The sequence below is a fragment of the Amblyraja radiata genome, chromosome 18 (genome assembly GCF_010909765.2).
Source record: "Amblyraja radiata isolate CabotCenter1 chromosome 18, sAmbRad1.1.pri, whole genome shotgun sequence".
Lineage (NCBI taxonomy): Eukaryota > Metazoa > Chordata > Chondrichthyes > Rajiformes > Rajidae > Amblyraja > Amblyraja radiata.
Window position 1 is genome coordinate 23482158 of NC_045973.1, and position 16047 is coordinate 23498204.

A 16047-nucleotide genomic window follows, 5' to 3' on the forward strand; every position below is an offset into this window, starting at 1 on the left:
GTGGACGGTAACATCAGGAACTGACCTGGTTGGTGATCAACTCCGAACTTCAGCAACAGCAGCTTCGTACGCCTGAATCGTGGGGCTTCAACATCGGGAACCTTGATCGTCTTGACGCAGCAATTTTACCGCAGAGCGATGGAAAACTCCCGCGGCCGATTTTACACCGCGTGGGCGATGAAAGGCCCCGTGAAACCAAAGATCATAGAGCGGAGCTTTGCCACGAACGGGCTGATTCAAGTTCCGTTCCATGATCTTTCCTCCTCCAGGATGTCTCTCTCCTCCAATCATCGCGCTCTATCCTCAGTCCCACCCCCCTACTTCTGCCTCTGACCGACACCTCCCTCCTCCAATCATCACGCTGAATCATCATGGTCCCCCCCCCCCATTGCCTGCTGACCGTCGCCTCTCTCGTCCAATTGGCGCCCTTGATCATCAGTCCCAAACCCACTGTCACACGGAAAGCGGAGATTTTTAATAGATTTTTTTCCACCGAATTTCTAAATCCGGACTACAAAACATGGGGGGGATTGTCCCCCACCTCTCAAAACATGGGGGGAGGGGCGCGTCCCCCATGTCCCCCCCCCCCCCCGGGATTTCCGCCCATGGAAGCAAGCCATTACCCCTTAAGAATAAAGAGTAAGGCATTTAGAATGGAGATGACAAAACACTTTTTCACACAGAGAGTTGTGAGTCTGTGGAATTCTCTGCGGTTCTCTGGATACTTTCAAGAGAGAGCTTGATAAGGCTCTTAAAGATAGCGGAGTCAGGGGATATGTTTTCTCACAGAGAGTGGTGAGTGTGGAATTCTCTGCCTCAGAGGGCGGTGGAGGCAGGTTCTCTGGATGCTTTCAAGAGAGAGCTAGATAGGGCTCTTAAAAATAGCAGAGTCAGGGGATATGGGGAGAAGGCAGGATCGGGGCACTGATTGGGGATGATCAGCCATGATCACATTGAATGGCGGTGCTGGCTCGAAGGGCCGAATGGCCTACTCCTGCACCGATTGTCTATTGTCTATTGTCTATCCCCTCAAGCCTGCCCTGACATTCAATACATTCATGACATCAGCTTAAAAAATAGAAACACTGGAAGAACTCATCCAGACAAGCTGCATCTGTGGAAAAAGTAATCAGTCACATTTTTTCCATGTAACACTTCTGTCACTGATCCCAAATGTATACTTTTTTTTCTCTCTCCACAGTTGCTACTTGACTGAGTGAGTTCTTCTGGTGTTTACAGTTTTTTGTTACAGATTCCAAAATCTACAGTTTGATTTGTTTTCCTTCTTTGTGCTAAACCCCTCAATCCCCTGATCTTTCAAAACATGTATTTACCTTCTCTTTGACTACCTGTGATGATACAGCCTCCACACTCCATGGGGTAGAAAGTTCCTGAGATTCACCTCCGTCTATGAGAAGAACATTTCTGTGCACCTCAGTTTTAAATGGCCGCCCCTTTAAACTGCAACTCTTTTGCGACTCGTGGAAACATCTCAACGTTTACCCTGTACCACACCTTAAGACTTTATGATTGAATAAAGTCAGCCCTCATTTTTCTAAACTCTAGGGAGTATAGACCAAACTAGTGTAGCCTCAGTTCACAGGACAACTCTCTCATCTCAGGAATTAGCCTGGCGAATCCCCTTTAGACAGCTTTAAATGCAGCTATGTCATATCTACAGTACGAGGACTAAAGTTGTGCACAGTTCTTCAAGTGTGGCATCACCAACACCCTGTAACAAATCCTCCCTGTTCCTAAAATTTCAACTTCTTTGCAATAAATTGCACAGATTTGAAGAAATGGGAAAGATTTCCCCAGGATCCTGGCAAACATGGAATTATTACATTGCTGCTTCACATTGCTGTAATAAATTCTATTGCTTCACATTGCTGCATAAATTCCACAAGGCAGTGAAAAGAAAAGGGCTGTAAAAAAAAAGAAGATATTAAGCTCCTGGGCATGTCACAAATAAATAAATGGGGAAATGGACAGATAGGAATCCTTCATGAGCCAACCTCGACTCAATGAGCCAAATGGCTCTTACTATATCATGAGGAAATATGGCAACCTGAAAGGAATAGAATTGTGGGATCAAGGCAGGGAGCTCCCCTGGCGTGGATTTGATTCATTCATCCTGCATTGCAAGCCTTTGCGCTTGTGCTTGTGATTTGTTGTGGATTCTGTGCTGTTATGTAGTGAGGACACACCTGGTTATTCGAATGAAAGGAGGGTCAGAAAGGTGCTGATTGGTTGTTTGAAGTGAAATGGGCAAAAAGCCTGGCAGAGAATTGGAGTGAAGTTAGACACTGATTGATGAGTGCAAGGGGAAGATTACAGTGGCTTGTGTTGGTTGGCCAGTTTTGTTTAGTGCTGTTACACCTGGTAACGCGGCCGTACTTGAAAAGCAGTGGGAGGTGAACTGCCACAAAGTGGGAGCTGGGATTACTGGATAACCCATTGCCGTTCCTAGGGGTCTGGATGATGGCTGCCCTCTCTTGCCTGGGACTGCTGCTCACTGTTGTTGTCTTTGAGCGTGAGTATCAACATAGAGTCTCTGTCAGTCTTTCTAACATCACAGGGGCAGGCTGGAGTCAGTTGGACAGTCTGGAACTGGGACAAACTGGTCTCACTGAGACAGACTGTGATTGGAATAACCTATGATTAAGACGGGCTGAGATTGGAATAGGCTGGGATTGGGACAGGCTGGGATTGGGAAAGGCTGGTTGGGGACAACTGTGATTAGGACAGGCTGAGGTTGGGACAGGCTGGGTCTGGAACAGGCTGGTCTCAATGAGATGGGTTGGGACTGGGACAGTTTGATCTACAGCTTGTCCCATGTTAAAGACCCCTGCAGATGAGAAGGGCCTCTCTGGGAATAACAGCCATTTATCATATTTCTTGCACCTTTTGCATTCTCCTATGACATGAAAGGAGGCCGTTCAGCCAATTAAGTCTATGCCAGCTCTCAGAGAAATTCCATTGCCCATTTATTTAATGTAGCCCCTACTATTTCCCACACCCATTTGATTCTCCCACGCTCACAATAGTGTAGGAGCAGATACAGTGCCAAAGACACAGCTCACTCACTCACTCACTAAATCACTCACGCACTCGCTCACTCACACTCCAGCACTCACACCCATACACATTTGCTCATATACTCATTTATAGACACACTCACTTCCTTACACACTTACACTCACATTTATATACCCTCACACATTGACTCACACATTCACTCACACCTCCTCACACTCATTCACTCATATACACTCAATCCTTACACACATTCACTCACATACACATGCACACCCCTCGCACTCACTCACATACACTGAAACATATTTACTCACACGTACACACTCATGCACTCATTCCAATACTCTCACTCACACACAAAATCATCCTCACACTTACACACACTCACAAACACACCTTCACACACTCATTAACACACTCACACAACATTCATTCACACATGCACAGACACACAAAACCCGCTCAAACGCACTCACGACAATAGTCAGTCTGAAGAAGGTTCTCGACTCGAAACGTCTCCCGTTCCTTCTCTCCAGAGATGCTGCCTGTCCTGCTGAGTTACTCCAGCTTTTTGTGTCTATCTTCAATCTAAAAATAAGCATGTGGGGGAACCAGAACACCCAGAGAAAACCCACACGGTCACAGGGAGAATGTACAAACTCCATACAGACAGCTCTGGAAATTAGGATTGAATCCAGGTCTCTGACCGTATGAGGGAGCTCTCCACCCGCCGTGTTGCTGGGTCATGCACACATTCCATTCTGTACAGCAAGCAGAAGATGATTGTTCAGGAGGGGATAGTTTGAAGAAAGCCCGTTGGGAAGTTAGACCTGGAGATGACGTGGAGGGGAAGAGTAACGAGGTTTAGGAACACAATCGGGTGCGGGTTGGTCTGCATACGGTGGTGTCGGAGGGAGAATACAGAAAGAAGAGGAGCCTCATCTTGGAGCAGGCATGTGGGCCACAGTATGTGGGCATGACTGGAAAACTAAATGCGTGTGAGTACCTGTGCATACAAGCAGTTGTGAGCTTGTGTATATCCACATTGAAACAGTGCCTATACAGTGAGTGAGTGGGTAGGTGTATGTGTGGATATGAGTGAGTGTGTGTGTGCATCTGTACCACCCTCTAATATATTATTTCAAAATAATGTAAAGAATATCTAACACTTGAAAAAGATGAACGGGTTTAAATTCTCCAACTACTTCCTAGAATCTGCCTTGTTGCATTCTATGTTTAGGACATTTGTATTATTCAGATATTTAATCAAATACATTTCATATTATTTTTATTCCAGGTGATTTTGGAGCCAACGGACAAATTAGTATGTTTCTGTAAATAAAATGTTTCAAAAGAATGCACAGAATATTTGTTGTTTAAAAGAAATGGAAGGGTTTAAATTCTCCAACCATCTGAGAATCGACTTTGTTGCATGCTACATTTGAGACATCAGTATTAACTAATCATCAAATACCTTTCTTGTTAATTTTCCAGGTGATATTCGTGTCGGTGGACAAATTAGTAAGTCTCTGGAAATAATTTTTCAACTTTAAACGGCTGTGAATTTGTAGCTGGAGTAATGGAGCAGGGAGAGGGGGTTGGGAAGAGGAGGAAGCTGCAGGCTGCTGTGGGAGGAGGGTATTCTCTGTCATGGCTGCACATCAACAAGGCAAAGAATCACTGAGGTGTGTAAAACGTGAGGCAATGTGTACATAGTATGCTGCCACAAACAGCAAATGATGATGATTCTATTTGTGTTGTTGGTTACGGGATAAATATTGGGTAGGACACTGGAGAGAATACCCTGCTCTGCCTCAAAGTAGAGCAGACAGGGACTCAGCTTAACATCTCCTTCAACAGACAGCATCTCCAACTGCGTATCCTCTTGGCACTGCTGCACGGTCTCAACCAGATTTTAATGCATGGCTTCTGAGAGGTCATTAGAGTGAGGGACGAGAATGCAACCACTGAGTGAGGTGTAAAAATCTCATGGTTTTCTTTGTGAGACTATAATCCTATCTTTCCTTCCCTTGCCCTGCAGTCGTGGACAATTTCGATAGCACTGCTGCTGTCCCAGAGAACAGTCCTCCAGGAACCAGGATTTCTGAGTTCCGGATAATTGTGTACAACTCTCTCATTGCTCAAATTACCATCTCTTCTGTACCGAAAAGCGAATTCTTTCAGATAATTTGGAGGAAGACCCGTGAAACAAATGATGGAATCTATTTCAGAGCAGAGGTATACTCCTTCTTTCCCCCTGATCGCAGAATCACTGTGGGAAAAATGTAACTCTTAGTCGGAAACTGGGCAGGGGTGTTGGGCAATGGGGGTGATGGATATATGAAATGCACAACATTCCAACACATAGATCACAACAGTGGCACAGCTGGTCGTGCTGCTGTCTCACAACTGCAGTGACCTGGGTCCAATTGTGACCTCCAGTGCCATCTGTGTGGTGTTTGCACGTTCCCTCTGTGACCGTGTTAGTTTCCTCTGGGTGTTTGGGTTTTCTCCAAGAACCCAAAGGGTACTTAGGTTTGTTGGCCACTGTAAATTGCCCCCAGTGTGTAGGTGAGTGGGAGAATCTGGAGTGTGTAGTTGGGAATATGAGGAAAATAAAATGTGATGAATGTTAAAGCATGTTTGAGGTCAGCATGAAGTGACAGTGCTGAAGGGCTTGTTTTTATGCTTCCTGACTCTACGATATGATATGGTTCCCATTACATTATTGTTCCACAGATCTAGCACCTTCACCACAATGTTCCACTTCTAGCTCTGCCTGTAGAGGTCTATTTGCTAATGCACAGATGCTTTTGAGTCTTTATGAGTTTGTTTTACTACCTGCATCATACCCAAGTATTTGACCAGCAAAGTTTATGCTAAAAAATGCAACAACAATAAGTTGAAGCAGTTAGTACTCCAAGTTTACAATTAAGTACTTGCACTGGAAATCTCCCCAGCAGGACCAGGTGCCCAAGAGCCCCATTGGGTGGCAGTGGCTGGGAGACAGGGTCCCACCACTGAGAGGGTGCAACATGAAGGAGTATAACAGCAGATCTGATCTGATCTGTTAGTCTGTGGAAGGGGTGCCATTGATGTGGGCAGACATCAGAAGCTGCCAGGAGGCAGGCACCAGGCCTCCTGTAGGAGTAGTTCTTACACCTCATCCACTGACACTTTCTCCAAAACATTTTTAGATATTCCTGAACAATCATGCCTCATTGGATCATGAAAAGACTCCGATGTATGTGCTCACCATTTCAATCACTGCCTACAATACGAACAGTCTGAAGGAGCAACTCCGGCTGTACGTGTTAGATGTCCACGACGTGAGGTGTGGTGTACAGTTACAGAGCCCAGGAGGTGATGTTTCTTTCCAAACTTTCAGTTCTAGTTCAATTAGTGAACAGCACATTGTGACTAGTGTGGGGGGAGTGTGTTCCAAGTTTGTGACCTGTTACTAGTGTGGCTGGGTGGGTGGGGAGTGTGTTCCCAGGTTGGAGGGGGGTGAGTTATGTGTGGGGGAGTGTGTTCCCAGATCAGAGTGGGATTACTGCTGTGACGCGTGTGTGTTTCCCAGTCATGGGGATGTTACTGGTGTGGGAATTGTCTGTTCCCAGGTCAGGAGATTACTGGTTCAGGGGGATTGAGTTTCCAGGGTCAGGGGAGAGTGGGTGGTTACAGATGTGTGGGGGACTGTGTTTCCAGGTCAGGGTATGGAGAGGTTACTGGTGCAGGGGAAGTGTGTTCCCAGGGTCAGTGGGGAGTAGTTGGTTACTGATGTGGGGGGAGTGTGTTTCCAGGTCAGGGTGGGACGGTTACTGGTGTGAGCATGTGTGTTCGCAGGTCGGGGGTGGGGTTACTGGTGTGAGAGGGAGAGTATTCCCCTGTTTAGCTTACATTGGATGCCGTTTTCCAAAATCCTACGGACTGGGCAAAGAAACATTGGTTAATGTTGGGCCTTTGGGTCTTGTTAAGTCTTACAAAACCTCACGTAATAAATGTCTCGATTCTGACAGGAGCCACAGTTAACGTGCTGGAAACAGCGGTCCCTCTCTCCAAAATCTACACAATTGTCACAGCACCAACCTTCTCAGAGAACTTCACGGTAAGATTATGTGTGGCAGATTCATTTTCAGATTAGTTTATTTTCATGTACATCAGGATGCAATAAAATTCCTTGTTTGCATGAAGCTTTGAGTACACAGTATTCATGATAATGATAGATGTAACAATAAATATCATGACAAATGCAAAACAGAAGAATATTGCAAAGATTAGAGTGCAATCAAAGGTAATGCAAAAAAAAAACTAAAGTGCAAAAAGACTAACCAAAACCAGAATTATGAATAAGAATATGTGGCAGCACCGCCAGGAAGGGCGTGTGAAAGCGGTGATTGGGTCAGGAGTCTGATAACGGTGGGGAAGAAGCTGATCTTAAGTCTGGACATCTAGGCTTTCAACCTTCTGTATCTTCTCCCAGGCCGTAGAAGAGAGAATAGGGAATGGCCAGGGTGACAGATTTCCTTGATAGTGCTTACAGCTTTCCTGAAGATGGATTGGTTGGAATGAAGTGATGGGCCTTTGAAGGGTTAAGTTGTGTTCACCACTTGTGATCTTATTAAAGATTTTCACGTTACCTTGGTACACTTGACAATAATAAACCTAAACCTTTCTTGATCACCGCATAAGTGTGAAGGGACCTAGTTAGGCTGCCAAGGAACTTGAAGGCTTGGAACATCGCTACAGTTTCTCCATTGATGAGGACAGGGTTGTGTTTAAGCCTTGCTTTCTTAAGTCAATAACCAACATCTCCTATCCATGTTCTTCAAAGATGCTGCCTGACCTGCTTATTCCAGCACTTTGCGTCTTTTGTTTTGTAAACCAGCTTCTGCAGTTCCTTGTGCCTACATGAAACATTCAAGCTTGGCCTGAGAGTGGAAACCAGGGTTCCTTGCCTTTAGGCCAGTGTGATGGTGCTGGAGGAGATTCCTGGGTGTGAACTCACCAACAAAGTTAATCAGTGAATCTATTTTCCAAATATGGATTGCACAATCAGATGACAAGGAAACATTATTGCTGCTATTCACTGGGCCCCAACGATTGATTGGTCAAGTGAGAACCGAAGCATTAGATGATGTGTTGCTTGGAAGCCAGTAGCTAATTGCTCATTTTATAGCCGACTCTCCAGTTCAGCAATGCCACATGAGCTCCTGTGCAGGGATCCAGGAGAACGCCAGCCCTCCACCCCACTGAGTCACAGGGATGATTCCCATTAACTGCGAGGAAGGGTGGGAATCAGTGGGTTCATGCACCTCAGTAGAGGGGGCATTGGACAGTGCTGCACGCTCCTTAGTGCCGGCGCATTGGCCAGGACGTTGTGCGAATCCTGGCATGGGATCAGAGGCTGAAGCTCTAGACCTCCAGCTAGAGAGCACCAGTAACCACAGCTCAGCTGGTGAAAGGACCAGAGTAGTGAGACCGAGCAGAAGGTACGGGTACAGGAATGTGTTCAGTGTATCCGACACTAACGCCATCACACATTCATTGCTCTCATTGCAGTACGCCATTACCGACACCATTCCTCTGTCTGCGAGGGACCTCTTCAGTGTGGATTGGTCGGGCAGCATCAACGTGCCACTTGATGGCTTTGGACGACATAACATGGAAAGGGTAAAATCCATCTGTCGGCATTCTGGTTAATGGGGGGTGGAAATAGCAAAAATCTGCACAGCAACATTTTACCATCTGAAGGTGATGACAAGCATACCATACCTGCTCTGCCCACTCTAGAACTGCTCACAACAAAGTCTGGGCAGGGGAAAGTGTAGAATCTGTAGGGACTGAGTGGGAAATCCATGGAGATTATAGCTCTTAGTGTGAGACTCCTGGAGTTCCCATATCCCAGTATGAGAATCTTGGAGATACTATTTCCCAATATGAGACTACTGGAGATTATGCCTCCCTGTGTTAGTCCTGGAGATCGCAGCACCCAGTATGAGACTCCTGGTGATGCTCTCTCCCAGGGTGACATTCCTGGAGACACCATCTCCCAGTGTGAGATCGCTGGTGATCCCAACTCCCAACACAAGATTCGTGGTGATCCCATCTCCCAGTGTGAGACTCTTGTGGATTCGAGTTCCCAGTGCAAAACTTGTAGACATCCAAGCTCCTCATACGAGAATTGTGGAGATTCTGTCTCCTATTGTGAAACCTCTGGAGATCTCATCTCCCAATGCCAGTTTCCTGGGGATCCTGAGACATGCTGCAAGATGCCCGGAAGGGCCTGGTTCCCATTGTGAGTGTCCTGGTGATGTAGTCAAAGCGACCCTGCTGTTATTACAACTCCTCCTCTTGACGGAGAACTGCCTGGGTTTCCACATGAAGGAGATATGGGAACCCTGTGAGATACTCCCCATGCTCCTGTGCTGCCCCAGAAGGTTTGAATGGTTGGTCATAGGTTTTATCTAAGTCTGGCTTTGCTCTGTATTTAATAGAACTTCAAACTCTACATCGCAGTCACTGAGAACACAGTAACTGTTTGTACAGGGGTGGTGACCATTGTTGTGACTCCAGTCCGTCACTGGCCTCCAGTCTTCACGTAAGTGTGATCACTATGTCTCCCACCCACTTATCGTACCACCTGCCACACTGCACCTCCACGCACTAACCCATCCATTGTGTCTTTCATCCATTACCCTAACCCCTTCGTCTCCCACCACTTACCCCACCCCACTATTACCCACCTACAACACTTACTGAGCGATGTGATGAGATTTATTTAGTAGCTTTCTGGTTGCACTTCCAGGCATTGTTGTGGTCAGTCAATGTCCTAGAACTGGAGCAGCCTGCTCAACACCCGGCTGGGTCCCAGCTTCTGAGGGAACAATGGTCAGTTTTATTGCGATTTGAGTGAACATCACGGGAATGATGCCCATTAGGACTGCAGATTTATGCACCAAGCTACTGATCTGTCTCTTGTCTTCTCTCATAAAATCCCTCCACTACAGTGTCCCCTTCCTTCTATCAGCATTCCCTCCATCTACTCACATTTGTTCATATGTGTTTGAAAGGAGTAGGGCGATGCGTGTGCATGAGGGAGAGAGAAAGAGAGAGAAAAAAATAGGGGTGGGGGTGTATTTATGTGTGTGTGAGGGAGGATGGTAAAGATGTGTATATGAGAGAAACACTAAGAGTGTGTATTCATGTGGGATAGTGTGGACGTGTGAGAGTACATGGGTGTGTGTGCATGTGCCTGAGAAAGAGTGAGGTGTGTTTATGTGTGAGACTCTGTGTGAGACACTGTTCAGATGTCCAACATGGATTTGTGCCTGGAAGGTCATGTTTAACTAATCTTCTTGAATTTTTTGAAGATGTTACTCGGGAAATTGATGAGGGTAAAGCAGTGGATGTTGTGTATATGGACTTCAGTAAGGCCTTTGACAAGGTTCCTCATGGAAGGTTGGTTAAGAAGGTTCAATGGTTGGGTATTAATGGTGGAGTAGCAAGATGGATTCAACAGTGGCTGAATGGGAGATGCCAGAGAGTAATGGTGGATGGTTGTTTGTCAGGTTGGAGGCCAGTGACGAGTGGGGTGCCACAGGGATCTGTGTTGGGTCCACTGTTGTTTGTCATGTACATCAATGATCTGGACGTTGGTGTGGTAAATTGGATTAGTAAGTATGCAGATGATACTAAGATAGGTGGGGTTGCGGGTAATGAAGTAGAGTTTCAAAGTCTACAGAGAGATTTATGCCAGTTGGAAGAGTGGGCTGAAAGATGGCAGATGGAGTTTAATGCTGATAAGTGTGAGGTGCTACATCTTGGCAGGACAAATCAAAATAGGACGTACATGGTAAATGGTAGGGAATTGAAGAATGTAGGTGAACAGAGGGATCTGGGAATAACTGTGCACAGTTCCCTGAAAGTGGAATCTCATGTAGATAGGGTGGTAAAGAAAGCTTTTGGTGTGCTGGCCTTTATAAATCAGAGCATTGAGTATAGAAGTTGGGATGTAATGTTAAAATTGTACAAGGCATTGGTGAGGCCAATTTTGGAGTATGGTGTACAATTTTGGTCGCCTAATTATAGGAAGGATGTCAACAAAATAGAGAGAGTACAGAGGCGATTTACTAGAATGTTGCCTGGGTTTCAGCAACTAAGTTACAGAGAAATGTTGAACAAGTTAGGGCTTTATTCTTTGGAGCGCAGAAGGTTAAGGGGGGACTTGATAGAGGTTTTTAAAATGATGAGAGGGATAGACAGAGTTGACGTGGAAAAGCTTTTCCCACTGAGAGTAGGGAAGATTCAAACAAGGGGACATGACTTGAGAATTAAGGGACTGAAGTTTAGGGGTAACATGAGGGGGAACTTCTTTACTCAGAGAGTGGTAGCTGTGTGGAATGAGCTTCCAGTGAAGGTGGTGGAGGCAGGTTCGTTTTTATCATTTAAAAATAAATTGGATAGTTATATGGATGGGAAAGGAATGGAGGGTTATGGTCTGAGCGCAGGTATATGGGACTAGGGGAGATTATGTGTTCGGCACGGACTAGAAGGGTCAAGATGGCCTGTTTCCGTGCTGTAATTGTTATATGTTATATGTTATTATATGTGAGAGAGTTGGATGTGTGTGTATGATTGTGCATGTGTGTTTTCACATACAATGGAGTTGTTATGTGTATGTTCATTGAAGAGAATAGGGATGTATGATCACAGAAAGAGTATGCGTGTGTAAACGTTCTAGTGTTGATTATTCCTTGCACCCTTTGGGCTTGTGTGTGTTTAGGCACGTGTAGGCTCCCTCCATTACTCCATGCTGTGTGGTCTGCATACAACTCTATAACTCTCACCCTGCCGCCCCCCATGGGGACTTAGTTACGCCCCTAAGAATTCCCTCTCTGCCCTTCAAGGTGCCTTTAGCCTCTGTCACTCACTATCTGGACAAACAGAATACCTATCCTGGGGAGAAAGTCCCCAGGAAGGGGTGGCATTCAGGGGAGGATCGGCTGAGAGTTGCTGGAGGGGAACCGGCCTGTGGAAGCAGGGCTTGTTCTAATAATCACAGCCTCTGTACACGTGTCCACCTACAACTTCAATCTCAGCTGCTGGTGACCGTTGATGGCTGACCTCTTGTGTGAGTGAACTGGTGCCGCAGGGAGGAACAGGAAGTGACAGGGGTAAAAGAGTCATCATGTGATGATTGACTTCACTCTCTTCCTCCCTGCTACTCCCCCTGCACCCCTCCTTCACTGCCTCGTGATGTGTGAGGTGAAGGAGCAGACTGGCATGCCTGGTCGTCTCCCAGAGCTCACCAGCTGCAGTTCAGTGGGCAATGGTCACTTGCTGCCCAGTCTGAGTTGGTGTGACCACTGGTCTCTGCATCGTGGAGACCAAATGCAGGTGAGGTGAGCGCTTCGCCAAGCACCTGCACTCTGTCCACTATGGCCATTTGAATCATCCGGTTGCTTCATTCCATTCCATTCCCACATCAACATGTCTACCCTCGGCCTCCTCCTGTGCCAGAATTAGGCCAATTTCAAGCTAGAGGAGCAGCACCTTGCATTCCGCCCAGGTAGCATGAACATTGAGCTCTCCAATTTCAAGTAACCTAAACCCTCTCTGTCCCTTTCTCTCTTCTATCCATCCTGGTCCTCTCAAGCACACACTTCTTCCCAACTATCCCTGATTCCGTATCACATGATTTAATTCCCCCATCTGCCTATCACCCACACACCCCTCCCCCCACACACCCCTCCCCCCACACACCCCTCCCCCACACACCCCTCCCCCCACACACCCCTCCCCCCACACACCCCTCCCCCCACACACCCCTCCCCCCACACACCCCTCCCCACACACCCCTCCCCCCACACACCCCTCCCCCACACACCCCTCCCCCACACACACCCCTCCCACACACACCCCTCCCCCCACACCCCTCCCCCCACACACCCCTCCCTCTCTCTGTTGTTCCTATATGCCACCATCCCTCCTCATTCAGTTCCATTCTTCACTTTCTTCTATCACTTGCTAGCTCTTGCCACCTCTCCCCCACCTCTTTACACTTCCTCTCTACTTTCTTTACAGGTGTAGGGTCCCAATGCAAAATGTTAATTGGCCATTTCTCTCCACAGATGCTGCCTTACCTTTTGAGTTCCTCCAGCAACTCTCCTTTTTTTAAATCTTGAGACCACTGACAGTTGGAAAGTTGTTCTCGAAGAGTTCCCATAGAAACATAGAAAAATAGGTGCAGGAGTAGGCCATTCGGCCCTTCGAGCCAGCACCGACATTCAATATGATTGTGGCTGATTATCTAAAATCAGTACCCTGTTCCTGCTTTTTCCCCATATCCCTTGATTCTTTTAGCCCTAAGAACTAAATCTAACTCTCTCTTGAAAACATCCAGTGAATTGGCCTCCAACTGTCTTCTGCATCAAGCCTGTCCAATCCCTTAAGAATTTTATATGTTTCTATTAGATCCCCTCTCATCTTTCTATATTCCAGTGAATACAAGTCCAGTTGACCCATTCTTTCATCATATGTCAGTCCTGCCATCCCGGGAATTAACCTGGTAATCCTACACTGCACTCCCTCAATAGCAATAATTTCCTTCCTCAAATTAGGAGACTAAAATTGCACACAATACTCCAGATGTGGTCTCACCAGGGCCCTGTACAACAGCAGTAGGACCTCCTTGCTTCTAAACTCAAATCCTCTCGCAATGAAGGCCAACATGCCATTAGCTTTCTTCACTGCCTGCTGTACTGCATACTTACTTTCTGATGTACAAGTACACTCAGGTCTCGTTGCACCTCCCCTTTTCCTAATCTGATACCATTCAGATAATAATCTGCCTTCCTGTTCTTGCCACCAAAGTGGATATCCTCATTATACTGCATCTGCCATGCATCGGATCACTCACCCAACCTATCCAAGTCACCCTGCAGCCTCATAGCATCCTCATCGCAGCCCACACTGCCACCCAGCTTTGTGTCATTCACAAACTTGGAGATGTCACATTTAATTCCTTCATCTAAATCGTTAATATATATTGTAAATAACTGGGGTCCCAGTACCGAGTCTTGTGACACCCCACTAGTAACTGCCTGTCATTCTGAAAAGGACCCGTTAATTCCTACTCTTTGCTTTCTGTCTCTCAACCAGTTCTCTATCCATGTCAATACCCTACCTCAATACCATTTGCTCTAATTTTACACACCAATCTCTTGTTTCATGGCTGGGGTTGAGATGCAGATGCCTAGTCGCTGTATTACCTCCACCCGGTCCACACTACGCTCCCTCTGCCCTGCTAATGCACCCTCTCTTGCAGGTCAGTCCCACGCACTGTCAGCATTCCGGAGAACCAAGGGCCAGAATTCTATGTGACCAAGGTCAGTGCTAATGGAGAGAAGGTGCACTATCACCTGGCAACCTTTCACCCCTCCTTCAAGATAGGTGAAGGCAAGTCTCTGATAACCCCCCCCCACCCTGGTGCAGTGGGAGGGATAGTAGGTGGTGGGTGGGTGGGGGAAGGGGGGAGGTGGGGGAGGGGGAAGGGGGGACGAGCGATTAGATGTGGGAATGTTACCTGGAGTTTGACTGCTCCTGTTAATGTGTGACGAAGCTGGGTTTGGGGCAGTACCTGGTTTAGTGACTGATGGGGTCCATAAGCTCGGTCACCTGTGCAAATATTCCCCACGTCCATCCACCAACATCCTGCACATCCCCTCCCCTCCCTCCACCCCCCTCCAAGTCCTCCTATCCTGGGGGTGGAATGAATGGAATCCCGTATCTGGGAGTCTGCGACCAGCTACTGTGTTTTTGGAACATCGAACAGGCAAGCACAGAGACAGGCCCTTCGGCCCATAGTGTCTGTCAAGCATGATATCAAGTTAAACTAATTTTCCTTTGCCTGCATGTGATCCATATCCTTCTGTTCCCAGCATGTTCATATGCATATCTAAAAGCCTCTTAAACTCCATTTTCATATGTGCTTCCACCACCACCCCTGGCAGCACGTTCCAAACACCTACTACTCTCTGCTTAAAAATGAATGGTATTTGACATTTGCACCCTATGTAAAAAGCTCTGACGAAAAGGTTCTGCCTATCTCATAATTTTATATACTTCTATCAGGTCTCTCCTCACCCTCCAATGCTCCAGAGAAAGCAATCCAAGGTCCAATCTTTTCTTATAGCTAGCACCCTCTAATCTAGGAGGCATTCAAGTAAATCTTTTCTGCACCCTCTCCAAAGCCTCCATATCCTTCCTGGAATGGGCCAACCAGCGTTGCATACAATACTCCAAATGTGGTCTAATCAAAATGCTGTAAAGCTTCCTGATCCTTATACTCAGTAAAGAGGAAGGAGGTGGTGGTGTAGAAGGGGGAGGGGGTGGGGAGTTGCATACCTGCCTTCTAACCTGGGTGCCTTATCTGACAATACCCAGGTCACACTGCCCTACTGCATTCTGCTGTCCATCATTCTATCACAGGGAAATGCAGCTATAACGTCACAGTCGTACAGCACAGAAACAGGCCCTTCAGCCCACTATGTCTACGTTCACCTTTTAGCTCGTCTATACTAATCTCATTTGCCCACATTAGAACTATATCCACCTACACCTTGCCTATTTAGAGTCTGTCTTGAACATAGTGATTATATCTGATTCTATCATCGCAATTCGCAGCACATTCAAAATATCAACCATTCTATGTAAAAGCAAGTTCCTCTCAAATGCTCTTTTAAAACTTCTTCCCGTCACTTTAAATCTATGCCCTCTTGTTTTTGATACCCCTATACCATGGGAAAAAGATTCTGACTGTCTACCTATCGATGTCTCTCATAATCTATCAGGCCTCCTTTGCTTCAGGGAAAACAAGTGCAACCTGTTTGACTTCGCCTCATAACTGATTTCCTCTATTCCAGGCAAAGTCCTGCGAAAGATAGTAATGCCAAAAGATAGCAGATCCGAGTTGAGATAGGGATGCAGAGGGCTTATAATGGTTCT

The 16047-nt window shown here is 46.6% G+C and overlaps 1 protein-coding gene across 1 annotated transcript in view; it reads left to right on the forward strand.

The window, feature by feature from the left end:
* The first annotated feature begins 6897 nt into the window (after positions 1 to 6897).
* cdhr4 (cadherin related family member 4) overlaps positions 6898 to 16047 on the forward strand; it is a 33412-nt gene continuing 24262 nt past the window's right edge. The window contains exons 1-4 of the mRNA XM_033037353.1: positions 6898 to 7147; positions 8602 to 8712; positions 9537 to 9640; positions 14369 to 14499. Coding sequence (XP_032893244.1) covers positions 6992 to 7147; positions 8602 to 8712; positions 9537 to 9640; positions 14369 to 14499 — 502 coding nt within the window. The 5' untranslated portion in view covers positions 6898 to 6991. The remainder of the gene's footprint in view (positions 7148 to 8601; positions 8713 to 9536; positions 9641 to 14368; positions 14500 to 16047) is intronic.